Raw genomic sequence first — 13,339 nt, forward strand, 5'->3', positions numbered from 1 at the left:
TTTGAACCTTTTGATTGTGTTTTCCCACAAGAAGCTCCGTCTTGCAGAAAGGCAGGTGTAGCCTTGGCAACCTAACATGATGCTTTTCAAATGTACCGAACACCCGAAAAAAGCAATATGTGCAAAAGTAATTCATGTTTTGGCCCGATATGCTTGCCTATTTTTGATGCATTAGCACTGCACCACCTATTTGACCTGTTCAGTGTCAAGCCTGATGAAAATCACTGGCATAAAAGCTCGCTGACTCACCGTCTAGGGTGTTCACATCGAGCAAGTCATCAGGCAAAAGGTAACAGCCTGACAGTGGTAAGCTATTATCTGGGAGTTGCAATGCCAAGACTGAGACATCGCCACAGCACCTTTACATTGTCCTTGTGTATAAAATTATAGAGACAACTTTCATGTTGTGAATGAGTTGTAGGTCCCACAAACACAAGCAGTTGCCTAAGCTGTCCACTTTATATCAGTGGAAACCTTTTTACAGGAAACCAAATACTTGCCAACTGATCCAGACTTCCATATTTTTCATCGATATGCAAGAACTTGTTTGGTGCATTTTTGCACGTAGATTAGAAAACAAAATTGGTCAGTGTCCTGTAAGTCTTGTTCATGTGAATTGGCAAGTGCACAGCAAATTGTGTGTGCCTATGTACTTAGTAAATGGTTCACATTATCATTAAGAAATGCACATATCTTTGAGTAGGTCGGCAAACTAAAGGGGAAAAAATAATAGCTGAACCAATTCCTTTCAGTATTAGAACATTAACTCCCAACAACCAGGCCCTTGATTCAAACCATCTCTGAACCATTTCAAGCACTGGATTGTTTTCAACAAATATATTGAAAACTTCATCTATATAGGTGAATGAAAGTTACTTATGAAATCTGGTTTCCAAAGTAGTAGGCTGCTGTAATCACAGTAGACAACAGCAGGTTTGTGGGAACGAATGAGTGGTGTTAATGATTTTCTTTTGTATTCACTTCAAAGTCATTGGCATAATATCTCATGATAAGCAGCCAATGGATTGTCAAGTCATAGTTGTACCAACATAGTTAAATATCATTTTTCAAATACCAGGAACAGTTTTTTTTATTATGCAAGATAGATTTTATTGTTGTTTGTGTGAAATAATTTCTAGTTTCATTATGTAGAACCTTCTAAGAGTAAAAGAGAAAACCAGCTCCCATTCCTTCAACTTTGAAAAATAAGTTCAGCATGCAACTTTTACAATATGTGATAATCCTTAGCAGTATGCAGATAGCCCTATGATCAACTTAAAAATGATTTGGAATAAAATTTGTTTCATTTGAATTGATGTAATTTTGATAACCTGGCTTTCTGAAGTCTATTGGTCAATTTTTGCATATTCTTCAGTATCTATTCAGTATCTATACAAATTTAAGTATAGAATGACTCAACTTGTACCAGGTGATGCAAAATAACAGTAACTTCAAACTCTCTGATAGTTAATTTGTCCAGGATGTGGCCAAATCCACGTCTGTGACATGTTGGAAAATTAAAAACAATTTAGGAAAAGTAAACCTCTTCTTAACTGATTCTCCATTTTGGATCTACATTTCCCAGTTGAATACATGATTAACATTTGAACAATAATTCAGAGCCAAAATGGGATTCTTTTTTCCTCTAGCACAGCTCTGGTCGCAGTTTGGCTGCCCGGCAACGAAGAACCTTGAGGAAGCTGTCAATTTTATGGGAGTCCCTTCGGAAACAGGACAGTAGGAAGTGGAAGTTGATGAGGCGGGAGTTCTTGTCGTTGCCGAGGTCACCTCCTCTGAAGGGCTGAGGGGCAAGAGACTGAGAGGAAGCACCCATCTAAAAGGAGAGCAAAAAACAGAGACAGGTTATCCACGTATCTCATACATCGGGATGTGATGGTACGTCAACACCGCTGGTGAGAGCAGCAGACCAGTACTGTACATGGAAACAGATGCTGGAAGTAAAGGTAGTTAAAGACCAAGCCTGGTCCTCGGTACTAATTCTGGTGAAAGACTGGAAAGCGGCTCACCCTGTGCATCAGTCTCTCCAGCCCAGCATTCAGGCTGTGAGAATTCTCCTGCAGTTCTCTGGTTTTGCTGTAGATAACAGCATTGGAGGGGTGGGGCAGAGTGGGGGCCTCCGAGGACAGCAGGAGCAGGGGATCATTCCAGGACTGAAGGAGGGAGCGAACGAGGGAGAGCAGCTCTGGTTCCTTCGGAGAGGGTGAAGAAGAGGACATTCGAATCACCAGAAACACTCTGTCTTGACAAACACTTTGGTTGAGTTCGTGTGAACACAACAAAAGCTGACTAGATTTGACAAGCTTCTTTCATCACTTCACAGGCAAAAGCATTTCTGTATGTTGAAAAGGTTGCACTGAGATTAGGTCTCCACATGAGGGAGACAAAATACCTCTGTTTTTTAAGACAGAGCAGAGACAGACCCACAAACCACACAGACCGCCCCTGAGAGAGCAGGGGTGAGACCCATAAACTCAGGACACAACGTGTGATCAACCCACCGGCACTTTGAGTGCTTGGTCCTTGTCATTGGGAGTTTGCAGGGATGAGGTGTGGCACATAGATGGGCGAGGCATAATCATCTTTCCCATTGGAGAGAAATGGGTGTCCTACCAGAGAGGGAGAGAAAACAAAGGCGGTCTACATGCAGATCACCTCGACCCTCGAATTCAACATGCAAACCGACTGGACACAGCTGGGTACTCACCAGGTCATTTGTCAGGGATGTGCTGAGAGAGTGAAGCTTGTCTGATAGCTGAGACGCTCTTTCCAGTAAGTCATTGAGCCCTACGGCGTGGGACTGGGCTGAGAGACACAGCAGTGCTGCGACTGAGAGTGAGACAAAGGCATGGAAGAATGAAACACTCAGGTACTCAACACCGGCACTGTACTGCTGTGACGTTGAGACATGTTTTTCATCTTCATGACACATATCATGATCATTTACGTTCAGTAGCCTTCATCCTTGACGTCCTAATAGATGCCCATGTACAGGGGACCACTCAGGTAGGAAGGCACAACTACGGACAGGCAGATCAATGTATGCATCTTCCGTCGCAAATGCCCACAACCACAAGCTCAGAGTGTCTCACCTGTTAGGTAGAGATTGCTTCCTTTGGATGGCCGAGTCATCTCTCACTCTCTGTCCCTTTTCTTCTGCTGCTTAGATCTCCATATACCCCTTCCCATTTTATATTATCCCCGGGCCTTCCAGTTTGTATATTCATGGTGTCTGCGTTGTGTGAAACTAGTTCCTTCCTGCACTGTCGTAATGAGAAACATTGTCGTGAGGCTTGTCTAAATGAAATGAATGAATGCTTCATGAGATGTTCTGGAATGACGTGGTAACTGTCTACTTACGATGTTGTGCATGTTCTGTGGTCAGAACTTTTCAGTAAAGGTTAAGGAAATTATTGACATTATTTTCACTTGAAAAGGTATCCCCCAGTCTTCAAACAGGTTTGCGTTTATCACCCAAAAGAAGAAAAACAAACACAGAAGCATCCTTAATCCTAAATCCTGAGAGAATGTTCATGATCATGGCTTGTCACTGAAGATCTAAGGCAGCGGCTCTACTGTAATTTGGGGGAGGCCACAATTTAAGGAATTTTGAAGACCCAGAATGTACCCCTGCCTCAGTGGGTGTAGTTCTTAATTCCACGTTCATGGTCCATTCTTGTCCCCCTTCCTGTCTGGCCACCCTGCCAGTTCCATCTGAATCCTCCATCAGCTGTCATCTGCCTCATCAGCTCATTCTCATCACCCTCACTACTAGCCTCATGCCTCTGCCTTCCTTAGTTCCTCCTCAGGCTGTGCATTTTGGCATGCATTGGAGGGAAATCTCTTATTTTGCACCCTTGCACCTTACTGCATCACCATAACGTGCTTTAAACTGCTTTAAACCTCTGCGAGTTGCCTCTCTTCCCTGCATGCTAGGTTCCCCTGATGCTGATCTCTCCTAACATAACAATGTTTTGCTATAGATCAACAGAAAACTTTATGGCGACCCAACAAAGCTTCCTGACTACTGATTGATGAATTGTATTGTTTGCCTTACCATCGATGTTTGTGTAATTTCAAACAAATGATCTTTTACTGTTCATTGTATTATCCATTGTGTGTTGCCTGTTTGAGTTGGTCTTGACCTTGATATTCTTCTTTATAGTTTTGTTATTATGGAGCAAATGGTTTTGAGAAAGCACTGAAAAATACAATGGCAATACAAGACCAACAATAATGTAATGATGATGTTAAGAGGTATACAGTTTTACCCCCATTGGAAAGTTTCTAGTGGTGATGTGTGTGTAGTGTGTGTACAGGTGTGTTTTGCGGTGGGAGGGGCTCTTGGGTGGGTTTCATCTGAGGTTCCTGCTAAACCACTTCACAAGTGTTCCATACCCAGTTTTGAATTTTGAAACACTGTGGGACACAGATCCCATGTATAATATGTAGATACGTACAACTGCCCATCCCACAGAGCATCCGATCCCCTATAGAGTCTTAACATACATTACACTACTGTGCCCTCTCCCGCCACTTTGCCTGTGCCTCGTCACTTGCCACCGTGATACCCCTCCCCCTCTCTCCCCCAGCCCTGTCTGTGATCTTCAGCAATGGTTGCCTGACATTGAACATGACCCTGTCTGCCTCTGCCCTGCCAGGCCTAACAAAGACCCCACCCACAGCTTGCTTTGTGGAAAATAAAAACACTGCTCTATCGTCACCTTCTAGATAAGTCACTGATGCATGAAAATTTCATTTAATTTTCATTTTATCTATGCTTTTTATTTAATCTGAGAAAAAGAGCAGTGGCTGCTCATATCCACTAGTGAAGGTACTGATGACATTGAAGAATCTGATGAGGCCTATGATTAATGTTTAACTGTAAGTGGGCAGGGCAGAACTTTTATCTTGTGACCCCTTCTACAGTGAAATCTCACCAGCCAGGAGGTAAGGCAACTTTTGATTTGCCTCACTGCTGTCTGTGGGACATTTCCATTTTCACTGTGATATTTTTTTCTATATTTGCAGGAATGATTTCAAATACTTTTCACTTCTCCGCCTTAGTCAAATGTCACTGTTTTCTTCACTCATGTGTAATATACTGTCACCTACTTGACTCATACTGCATTAAAACTAATGTGTTTTTAAAGGTCTTGATATCTCCTTTGAATACTCTGTGACATGTAGAACTGGGCCAAAAGGCCTCAGTTGTAGGAAGGACCTATAAATACAGTACGACCGTAGTCCTGCACTCTGATCGGGAGTATTTGGTCACCACTGTATGTGTTCACACTACAGGCCTGAGATTATATTTGTCAGTCCTGCTGCTCTGAATGCCCTGTGATGGGATATACATTTAAATCTCACATTAAGAACTGTTGATGCATCTCCAAATGTGCAAGGGTTTGAAAAATATATGGCAAAAATGTTGTAGGACATGTGCTTGGGAAAATGGGAGATCAGGGTAGGTATAGGGAAAAAGTTTTGAAAACTTGTATTTGACTCAGAACAATATATTATTCATAAGGAAACAAACAATCTAGGGGAGAAAATCGTAAGTACTTGAGCTCATTTGCGCCAAACGCAGTGCGTCACCATTCATATTCTCATTCTGTGCTTCAAACGTTATACATTAAAATTTCAAATTCTGTCCTGTTCAATCCCACTACACAATAGACGAAGAAAACTGGGTGACATTTAATGGTAATTTAATTAAGGGGTTTTGAGTCTTAATTAGTTTTCTGCTCAATATTAATATGTCGGAACACCATGTGCCGAGAAGGGGAGGGTGGTGTTCAGGGGAGGGGGCTGGGTGGCGGTTGGTACAATTTGTGCTACTCGGTGACAAACGAGGTTTCAGCACGGGGGACGTTTCACATTCTTGAGACAGCACATTCGACTTCCAAATCCACGATGTCAGTACGGGTTGACGCTATTACCATCCTATATTGTATTTTTTACGGTGCGTCTAAATTGTGGCCGTGTTAAAAACTGCCAATGTGCTCATGCGAAACCGGAGAAATACTACATTTCCCAGGCGAGAACGGTTTTAGGTGAAAGAGACGCAATTGGTTACAGGTGTGTGCGGAATTCGAGGGTCGTGACCCCAGGTTTAAATGTTGTGCCAACAGAGGGCGTTTTTACTGACTGAAAGGTAATCTGGTACGCAGTGAACGTGCGCAGGTCGGACATTGAAGCACACAAGGTGATCTGGTAAGACGTCAACTTCACTGGGCTGCAGTGTTCGGGACTCTGTAAAAATGTTTAAATAGATTTAATATAAATGTATTACAATCGTGGAAGTTTGAAAGCTGTTATGTCATTTAATTCCATGTGTGGTTCTTCTGTGAATGGGCTTTCCCCCTTTTTTTTTTTTACCTAAACGCCGTCCTGGAAATGTATCTCCCGGATCGGTTGCCTATTCTACAGCATTGTCCATTCAATAGTTAACTATGCTTATAGCTGCCTCTGATCGTGACAACGTCTCTGATGTGCGATAAGTATTGCGCGGCAGATTTTCGTAATTCATCCCACTTCATATTCAAAATGGTTACTCGAGGAGCAAAACTTTGTTAGTTGTAACTTTATTCCAAATTTGATGGTCGAGGTCATAGTTGAGGTCGGTCGTGTTTGAGAGTAATTCAGTGATGTTTTCAAGTACAAATACACTGAAAACAAAACTTAAAACAAATCCCCGGAATTGGCGAAATGAATTGGCAGGCTTTACTTGATGCCTGTCTGTTTGGACGAGACATTTGCTTTGCTTAAAATTTTCGACTTGAATTGCTACTGTACCTTGAAATACTTCACCTGGGGATCGTGGACTTATACCTCTGACTTCCTACTGCTGGAAACAATACCCTTTGCTAATAGGGATATTCGCATCATGCTACAGTTTTGTAAGGTGTTATCCCTTATCTTAAAATTGGTTTTGTTTTCCGTGACTCGCTCTCTTACCTAATGTGTTGGTGGTTACTGAAGCTTTGGTTTTCTTCCCTAGGTTTATCAATTGTTTGAGATTTGCTACCGCACATGGTATAAAAGAATGAAAAGCAAATTAACGGTGATCCTTTTGTTAAAGGACTTACTTCACCATGGTAACCTGCTTCTGGCCTTCAAGGGCATACCTACAGAACTCCATATACCTGACTTTGTCTTTTTTTCACCAGAGAAATTGCAACATTAGCTCAGACTTCTGCACACGCAAAAGTGCATGCCAAGGCACGTTAAAGGCTTCATTCCATTCTTCAAGTACTTTGAGAGTCGCTAGGGTCTAGTCGGGTCTCTTTGAATGAGTGATTAGATATGCTTGATCGTTAGCGACAATGACGAGCTCTCTCCAGTAGATGGCGTTTGCTGACAATTTGTGTACTACCAAAACGTGTAGAATTGGAAAATGGAGCATATCCACAGCAATTTCATTGACCTGTTCTCTGAAATTATCAGCTCAGACTTGGTGGGTGATATCATGTGCAATGGCTCGGTTTTTTTTCTGTTTGAGGCTGGGCACAGCAGGGGGAAGTATTTCAGACTGCAAAGTCATCATGATCCAGGGTGCCATGTGGCATTTCTAATTGGGAGCTACTGAACTGTCAGTAACTCCTGCTGGTTTGATGTTGCATAAGTATTTGCTGTCTTTGTTTAGTGCTCTGCAAGGATCATGCTAAAATGTTTAAGTCACTGGTATTATTTCCAACCCCTTAAAGCACAATACTCATCTGTACTACCAGTTTAAGTGTAATTTGTTGCTCGATGGTGGCCTTTCAAGATTTGTATAAAGGATGGATATCAAGAAAAGCTGTATGCTTTAATCTTTAGCACAAATGTGCCTCCAGCAGCATATTTGGCACAGAATTAAGTAAATGTAGACAATCAAGAGACATCAGTGTTGATTCGACAGCCACATGGAGTAAATCAAACCTCAGTAAAATGGAGCTTGGCTGGAAGGAAACGGCCATTCACAGTGTGCCCTCAGGCCCAAGGAGGGGCAAATGCTGTTGAAGGGCAAGGACCTACATTAAACAAGCAAGAAGCACCGCTGTGCTATTTTATGGTAATTAGTGGTTGTACTAATTGGTTTACCCTTAAATCTCTGTGTGGCCACACTCCTGTTGTTCACGCACATGTACATATGCACACATGCTGGTGCATGTGGTGTCAGACCAGTCGCATTCTTCCTCTCCTTGACAAATTCTTCCCCTTGTGTGTGCACTCCCTCACTTACTGCCCTGCCCCTTCAACACCCCCCCCCCCCCCAAACTCTGCTCTCTCCCTCTAACGTGCCTCTTCCCTCTCCCCTTTGCACAGGCGCACGGAGACGCACAACAAAACAAAAATGTCGGATTCCGAGGCAACGGCCGCTGCTCCAACCGATGCTCCCATTCCCACACCGTGCCAAGTTATCAAAGAGGATCTGGATAAATGGTGAGTGGGACCATTGCTTGGGGGAATCCGGTGGCATTGGTCTCTTTCCTTCTCCACAAAGTTCTCTTAGGAGCCACGGGCTGTAGACCCTCTGCATCCATTTATAGATTTGCTGTTGTGGGGCCCTTCATTGCTGATGGTAAGATAAGTCACGTAATGGTATCCCTGTGTGATTTGCGCTTAAATGGTGGACCGAATGCTGAGGTCGACTGTAGGCTTTTTGGGGAACCAGAGAAAAGGGACATAAACGGAGATGGACAGTTAGAGGAATTGGGGTGACATGCCGTTTTGTAAGGATTTCCAGCATAATTGTCAAACAATGCCGCCTTGCACGGTTGATTGAGTAAAGAGAATGCGTCAGATTATATTTTCCATATTTCTGCCCCACCGAGTCCTTTCCCTTCTCAGTAATCTTTTTTTTTTTTTTTAAACCCTCTGATGTTCCACCCCACCTTTCCTTGGATTAGTGTGTTTTAGCTGCCGCAGGTTTTGTAAATAGAGATGGCGGTGCAGGTAAGAATGTCAGCAGTCAAGGACAGCGCAATGTCATACAGAGGTTCACTGTAACTGCCTGTGTGCTGACTGTACTGTCTGTTATCTCTGTCTGAACACATGCATAATCCAGGCTACAGTGTGGCCTTAGTTTTGTACAAGACGCGTTAACATACACAGCGAGAGACTGAGAACTACCTGTAATGGCCTGGCCACAGCTGGGAATAAATGAGAGGCAGTTAGTGTCAGGGATGGGTGAGGGAGGGGTCATCAGAATTAAGTGTTTAATATTTCAAGTCATGGAGTGTATTGTGGTAGAATAACAAGGTACATTGGGGACAAGGCACCCCCACCGTGGGTCCTACATTGCCATGTGAGACTGATGAACTGCAGGAAAGGAACTGAATGTATCCCTTTCAGTATTTATAGAGAGGTTTAAAATAGCCAAAAGCATGTAACCTGTATGGGTTCTGTCATGGCCCATATACTTGGATAATGTTGCATATGAACTTTCATCAATGTAGTGAACTCCAGAAGAAATAAAAAATCCCTTTTTGTCAGCTTGCAGACTTTCTTCAAACCAAGGGAACAAATGGAGAAGTCCTTTGTGTTGAACATTAAACATTCTGTTGGGCTGATTGCAAGAACTTTCAAGAGACCCTTAGGCAGCATATGTTTATCTTTTGGTGTCCTACTATATGGCGTATTATGTAATAACTTACGAATTGCCCCTAGTATGAACACTTTGCGTGCGTACTTACCACACAAGTGCTGTAAAAGGACAAAATGTGTCCTTTGCATGCGTGTGCCCATGTTAATGGGCTTAGGAGCAGTGGTCCCTGAGGGGGATTTACATAAAGCCTTTGGTAGAGTAACATGCAAACATGTGTTCACTTGATACATCATGGAAAAGGGGTGGTTCCGGTTTTGGGAGTGTGCTCTGTAGCGGCATAGCCCAGGACCCTGTAGACATGTCTGTCTCATGACAGAAATCTGGAGCTGCTGATTGCTGTATCCAGTAAATGCCACTCGTGCTGTATCTTCCAGTTGGCGAGTGGTGTTCTAAATTTGTAATTGTGTATATTGGGTACATCTTACTTAGCAATTTTCTTGCGGGCAGAATCCCACACCTCATTAGGACATTGCCTGGCTCTTCCAGATTCTCTGCTACATCGCTGAAGGCCCTTCAGCTCCCTGCATCTGAGCACTCCGGCACCTGCTTGTGTCTGTTTGGTGTCAGCTTCCAGCCATGTGTCCATGTGCATGTTTAAATTTAAATAGCTTACCTGTCAACCACTGCAGGGCTGTGCTGAAGAGTGGGTAATGACTGACTGGTTTTGGCAGGGAGGGGTTTGTTGGGCACCCCTTTCCCAGCTAAGTCACCCATTTTCAGTTTTTAAACGTATATAATGTTTGGAGGCAAAAACATCTAAATATTACATTGGCACTATGGCAATAATGTCAAAATTTTCAAATCATTCACCTCACAAAAGTAATTTGGGGCGGGGGAATTCATTTTGCTGGTTGACATGACAAGGACAACATTTGGGTCGTTGACCAAATTCTAACTTCGCTTGGTAAGTTTGAAAAGCATATGGTGAACATATCAACCTTGTTGAACCTTTGTTAAACAAATCATAATGGCAGTATCTTCCCATAGAATATCCATTGAATACATCACTCAAAGCCAAGGTAAAAAATCCCGGATTAGGGTCACTTACTGCACATGCGAGTGGCTGGAGGATGACAAAAGACTCACTTGCTCATTGCCTGTGAATTGTTTTTTGGCATAGAAGACTTTGTTGTAAAATGTGACCATTCAGTTTGTTTCAAAAGTTCAGTAAATCAGAGAAATGGGTGTTAGCCAGTAACATGAGATTGTGGCAGTATCCATGGACATGTCAATCCTATGGCTTTCACAGCTATATTCAACATATGTTGAATGGTTTCCATTTATTTACTTTTACGTTTATTCATTTGGCAGACACTTTTATCCAAAGCGACTTACAAGTGAGAGACACTACAGGTTTATTGTTCATAGGGCACCCACAGGAAACTATCACTGTTATCCAATGATGTATATCCCTCCACCCTTAAAGCCAAAGTGTCTGGAATAATCCCTTCCTGTCTATCGGACACAGATCTGGGTGGTCGTGACCAGTCAAAACGCGTGCCCTGTACTCTCATTCCTTTTGCTGTGCATACAGTCAGGTTAACCCTCTGTTTTCCAGTGTGAAGGAGAAGGGAGAGGAAGGCTGTAAGGAGCTGATGGAGGCTTTCCAGGCCTGTCTGAAGGCTGCGGCAGATGCATCATGAACAGGGGAGCACAACACCAGAGATGTAATACCCTGCATTATCACTTACTTCTGGGGGGTAGCTGATATGTGACTACTGTGTAATCCATATTGCCTTGTCCTAGGAGATTTTGAAGTCTTTTGGATCTTGTAGATGCTGCTTGGAATTGGGTGGAAAAAAGATCTAAGTGTTTGCACAAAGTGAACATGCAGCTGCATGGAAAGTAATAATATGGAAAATATTGAATGGTGCCTTGCAGCACCACAATACTACTTGTGAATGTTTTGCATGCTAGAATTCTGACCCTGTATGTACTAATGCATTTTTTTTCTTACAGGTCCACTACAGGGTCCTCCACTTTCCCAGCATTCCCTTCTGCACATTGCACTGGTCTAAATCTTGATGTGGGGGCAGTGGGAACTGCAAAATGTCCCCTGTAAACCTCAAAATGGTGTCTTCCAATCCCTTACTGTGCTGGTGAACCCATAGTTTTTTTTTTTAAATGTGACTTGTCCATTTAAGGTGATGCGTACATATTTGAAATAATAATCTTTGTACCAATGTAATGGGCTCTGCTTGGTTCCTTTCTTTGCTAATATTAATGGCCATGTTTTTAACACAGGCCTTGGCATACATAAGATATAAATTGCAGCGTGAGGATGTGATGCCTAGTGGACCTCAGATGGATCTGATCTGTGCTAAATTGATGGCTGATAAAGAACAGCATGAGTGTGTGCCAAGGAGAAAGTTTTTGTTACCATGGACCATCTGCTGTGGATCAGTACATTATGAATGTGTCAAGTGTTTTAGATTTACTGTAGAATCCTTGACTCTTTTGTAATGGGTTTAGTGACACGGAAAGAGGAGGATTAAGGTTTAAGGTAACCACTGCGTTAATGCCATTTACAGAGTTTGACTGACTGCGCTGGACACCATATAATGACACTGAGGTCGCAGTATGTGTACTGCTGCCCAAGGGAAAGGTTAATGCAGAATAACACTGAGCAGACATGACTTCACACTAATGCAGTGAGCTAGAGGATTTTGTTTTAGAACGGAAGAATATCCCCATCAGAATGTGTTTTAATATGTGGTAAAATGGCTGCTGAAACAATGTATATTGAATTCCATGCAGTGAACTCAACAGCTTGGCAAAACAGAGGCCTGTCTCAAATCATCATTTTTTTGTAAGATGGTCTTTGTTTGAATTTTTTTGGAACCATTTACTGCTACTCCAGCTCTGTTTCCAATGAATACTTGACACTGCTAGCCTAAATCCAGCAGCATTTCTATTTGGGGGTTTTTGAGAAGGGTGTTGCCATGTAGCCTGCCTGCCACACATGCAAGAATGTTCCTTCTCCCCTCAGGCCTAAATGTACCTCCCCAGTGTGTTCACTCCCCCCCCCCCCCCCCCATGTCACTCATTCAAGGCTATTAACTAGAGTAAAGGTTGTAGGACCCGTATCTCAAAGGGTGTCTAAACAACTGCCTGTATGGAATGTCACTGGAGGGGTTAGTTTTGTATGAGTACTGCAGTTTAAAGGGGGGGCTGTTGTCTGGGTGATTGTGGAACATGAGTAGGGGGGAGGGGATTTAAACCCAGTGACTGATTCCCACATGAGAGGAAGGGTAAATGATTACATGAAAAGATACAAAGATCTTTTTTTAAACCTAAATGAGGTTTCATGCAGTCACAGTAACTAGGATAGAAGTGTATCAGCACAACATGTTTAAGATGAATCATTTGGGGAGGGAGCTTTATCCAAGTGCACAGGAGGACTTTCTAGTTTTTGGTTAATCCAACCGCTTAAATCCATAAATACATCAGGTGCATAACCACAGTAGATCTACGGGACAATATTTGTTCAAAGTGATCTGTATTTTCCAGAAATGACAAACAAAATCTGACAAGCGGCACTCCAGGATCATGCTAGCCTTCCCCGTTTAACACACCCAGTGGATACAAGTCTCCCCCCAGTGTTCATCTGTGGAACTGCATCTCATGCGTATTCGTGCCCTTCACAAAGCGACACCTGCTCTGAGAGACTTGACAAAAAGGGCAAACATTTTTTTAAATGGAGCCACTATTACCTTAGTTGTGGAATAC

At 42.8% G+C, this 13,339-nt stretch overlaps 1 protein-coding gene and 1 long non-coding RNA gene across 3 annotated transcripts; one reads left to right on the forward strand and one right to left on the reverse strand.

The window, feature by feature from the left end:
* Positions 1-1,645: 1,645 nt before the first annotated feature.
* On the reverse strand, positions 1,646-3,150 carry prl (prolactin). Its single transcript, XM_036552935.1, has 5 exons — positions 3,111-3,150; positions 2,726-2,841; positions 2,520-2,627; positions 2,028-2,210; positions 1,646-1,834 (listed from the first exon to the last, which is right to left on the reverse strand). The coding sequence occupies exons 1-5, from the start codon at positions 3,148-3,150 to the stop codon at positions 1,646-1,648; spliced, it is 636 nt and encodes a 211-aa protein (XP_036408828.1).
* Positions 3,151-5,914: 2,764 nt separating this feature from the next.
* LOC118795085 lies at positions 5,915-11,739 on the forward strand. Of its 2 annotated transcripts, none has more exons than XR_005005780.1 (4): positions 5,915-5,936; positions 8,329-8,445; positions 11,169-11,277; positions 11,570-11,739. It is a non-coding gene; the product is annotated as an uncharacterized LOC118795085 (long non-coding RNA). The 2 variants fall into 2 exon arrangements; XR_005005779.1 differs by lacking the exon at positions 5,915-5,936 and adding an exon at positions 6,143-6,234.
* The last annotated feature ends 1,600 nt before the right edge of the window (positions 11,740-13,339 follow it).

The sequence above is a fragment of the Megalops cyprinoides genome, chromosome 19, assembly GCF_013368585.1.
Source record: "Megalops cyprinoides isolate fMegCyp1 chromosome 19, fMegCyp1.pri, whole genome shotgun sequence".
NCBI classification, from domain to species: Eukaryota; Metazoa; Chordata; class Actinopteri; order Elopiformes; family Megalopidae; genus Megalops; species Megalops cyprinoides.

Coding starts and splice junctions, on each gene's coding strand:
- prl (XM_036552935.1), bottom strand. CDS start 3,150: ATGACTCGGCCATCCAAAGGAAGCAATCTCTACCTAACAG. Junction 2,842..3,110: donor AAGCAATCTCTACCTAACAG/GTGAGACACTCT, acceptor TCTCAGTCGCAG/CACTGCTGTGTCTCTCAGCC. Junction 2,211..2,519: donor ACCAAGCACTCAAAGTGCCG/GTGGGTTGATCA, acceptor CCCTCTCCGAAG/GAACCAGAGCTGCTCTCCCT.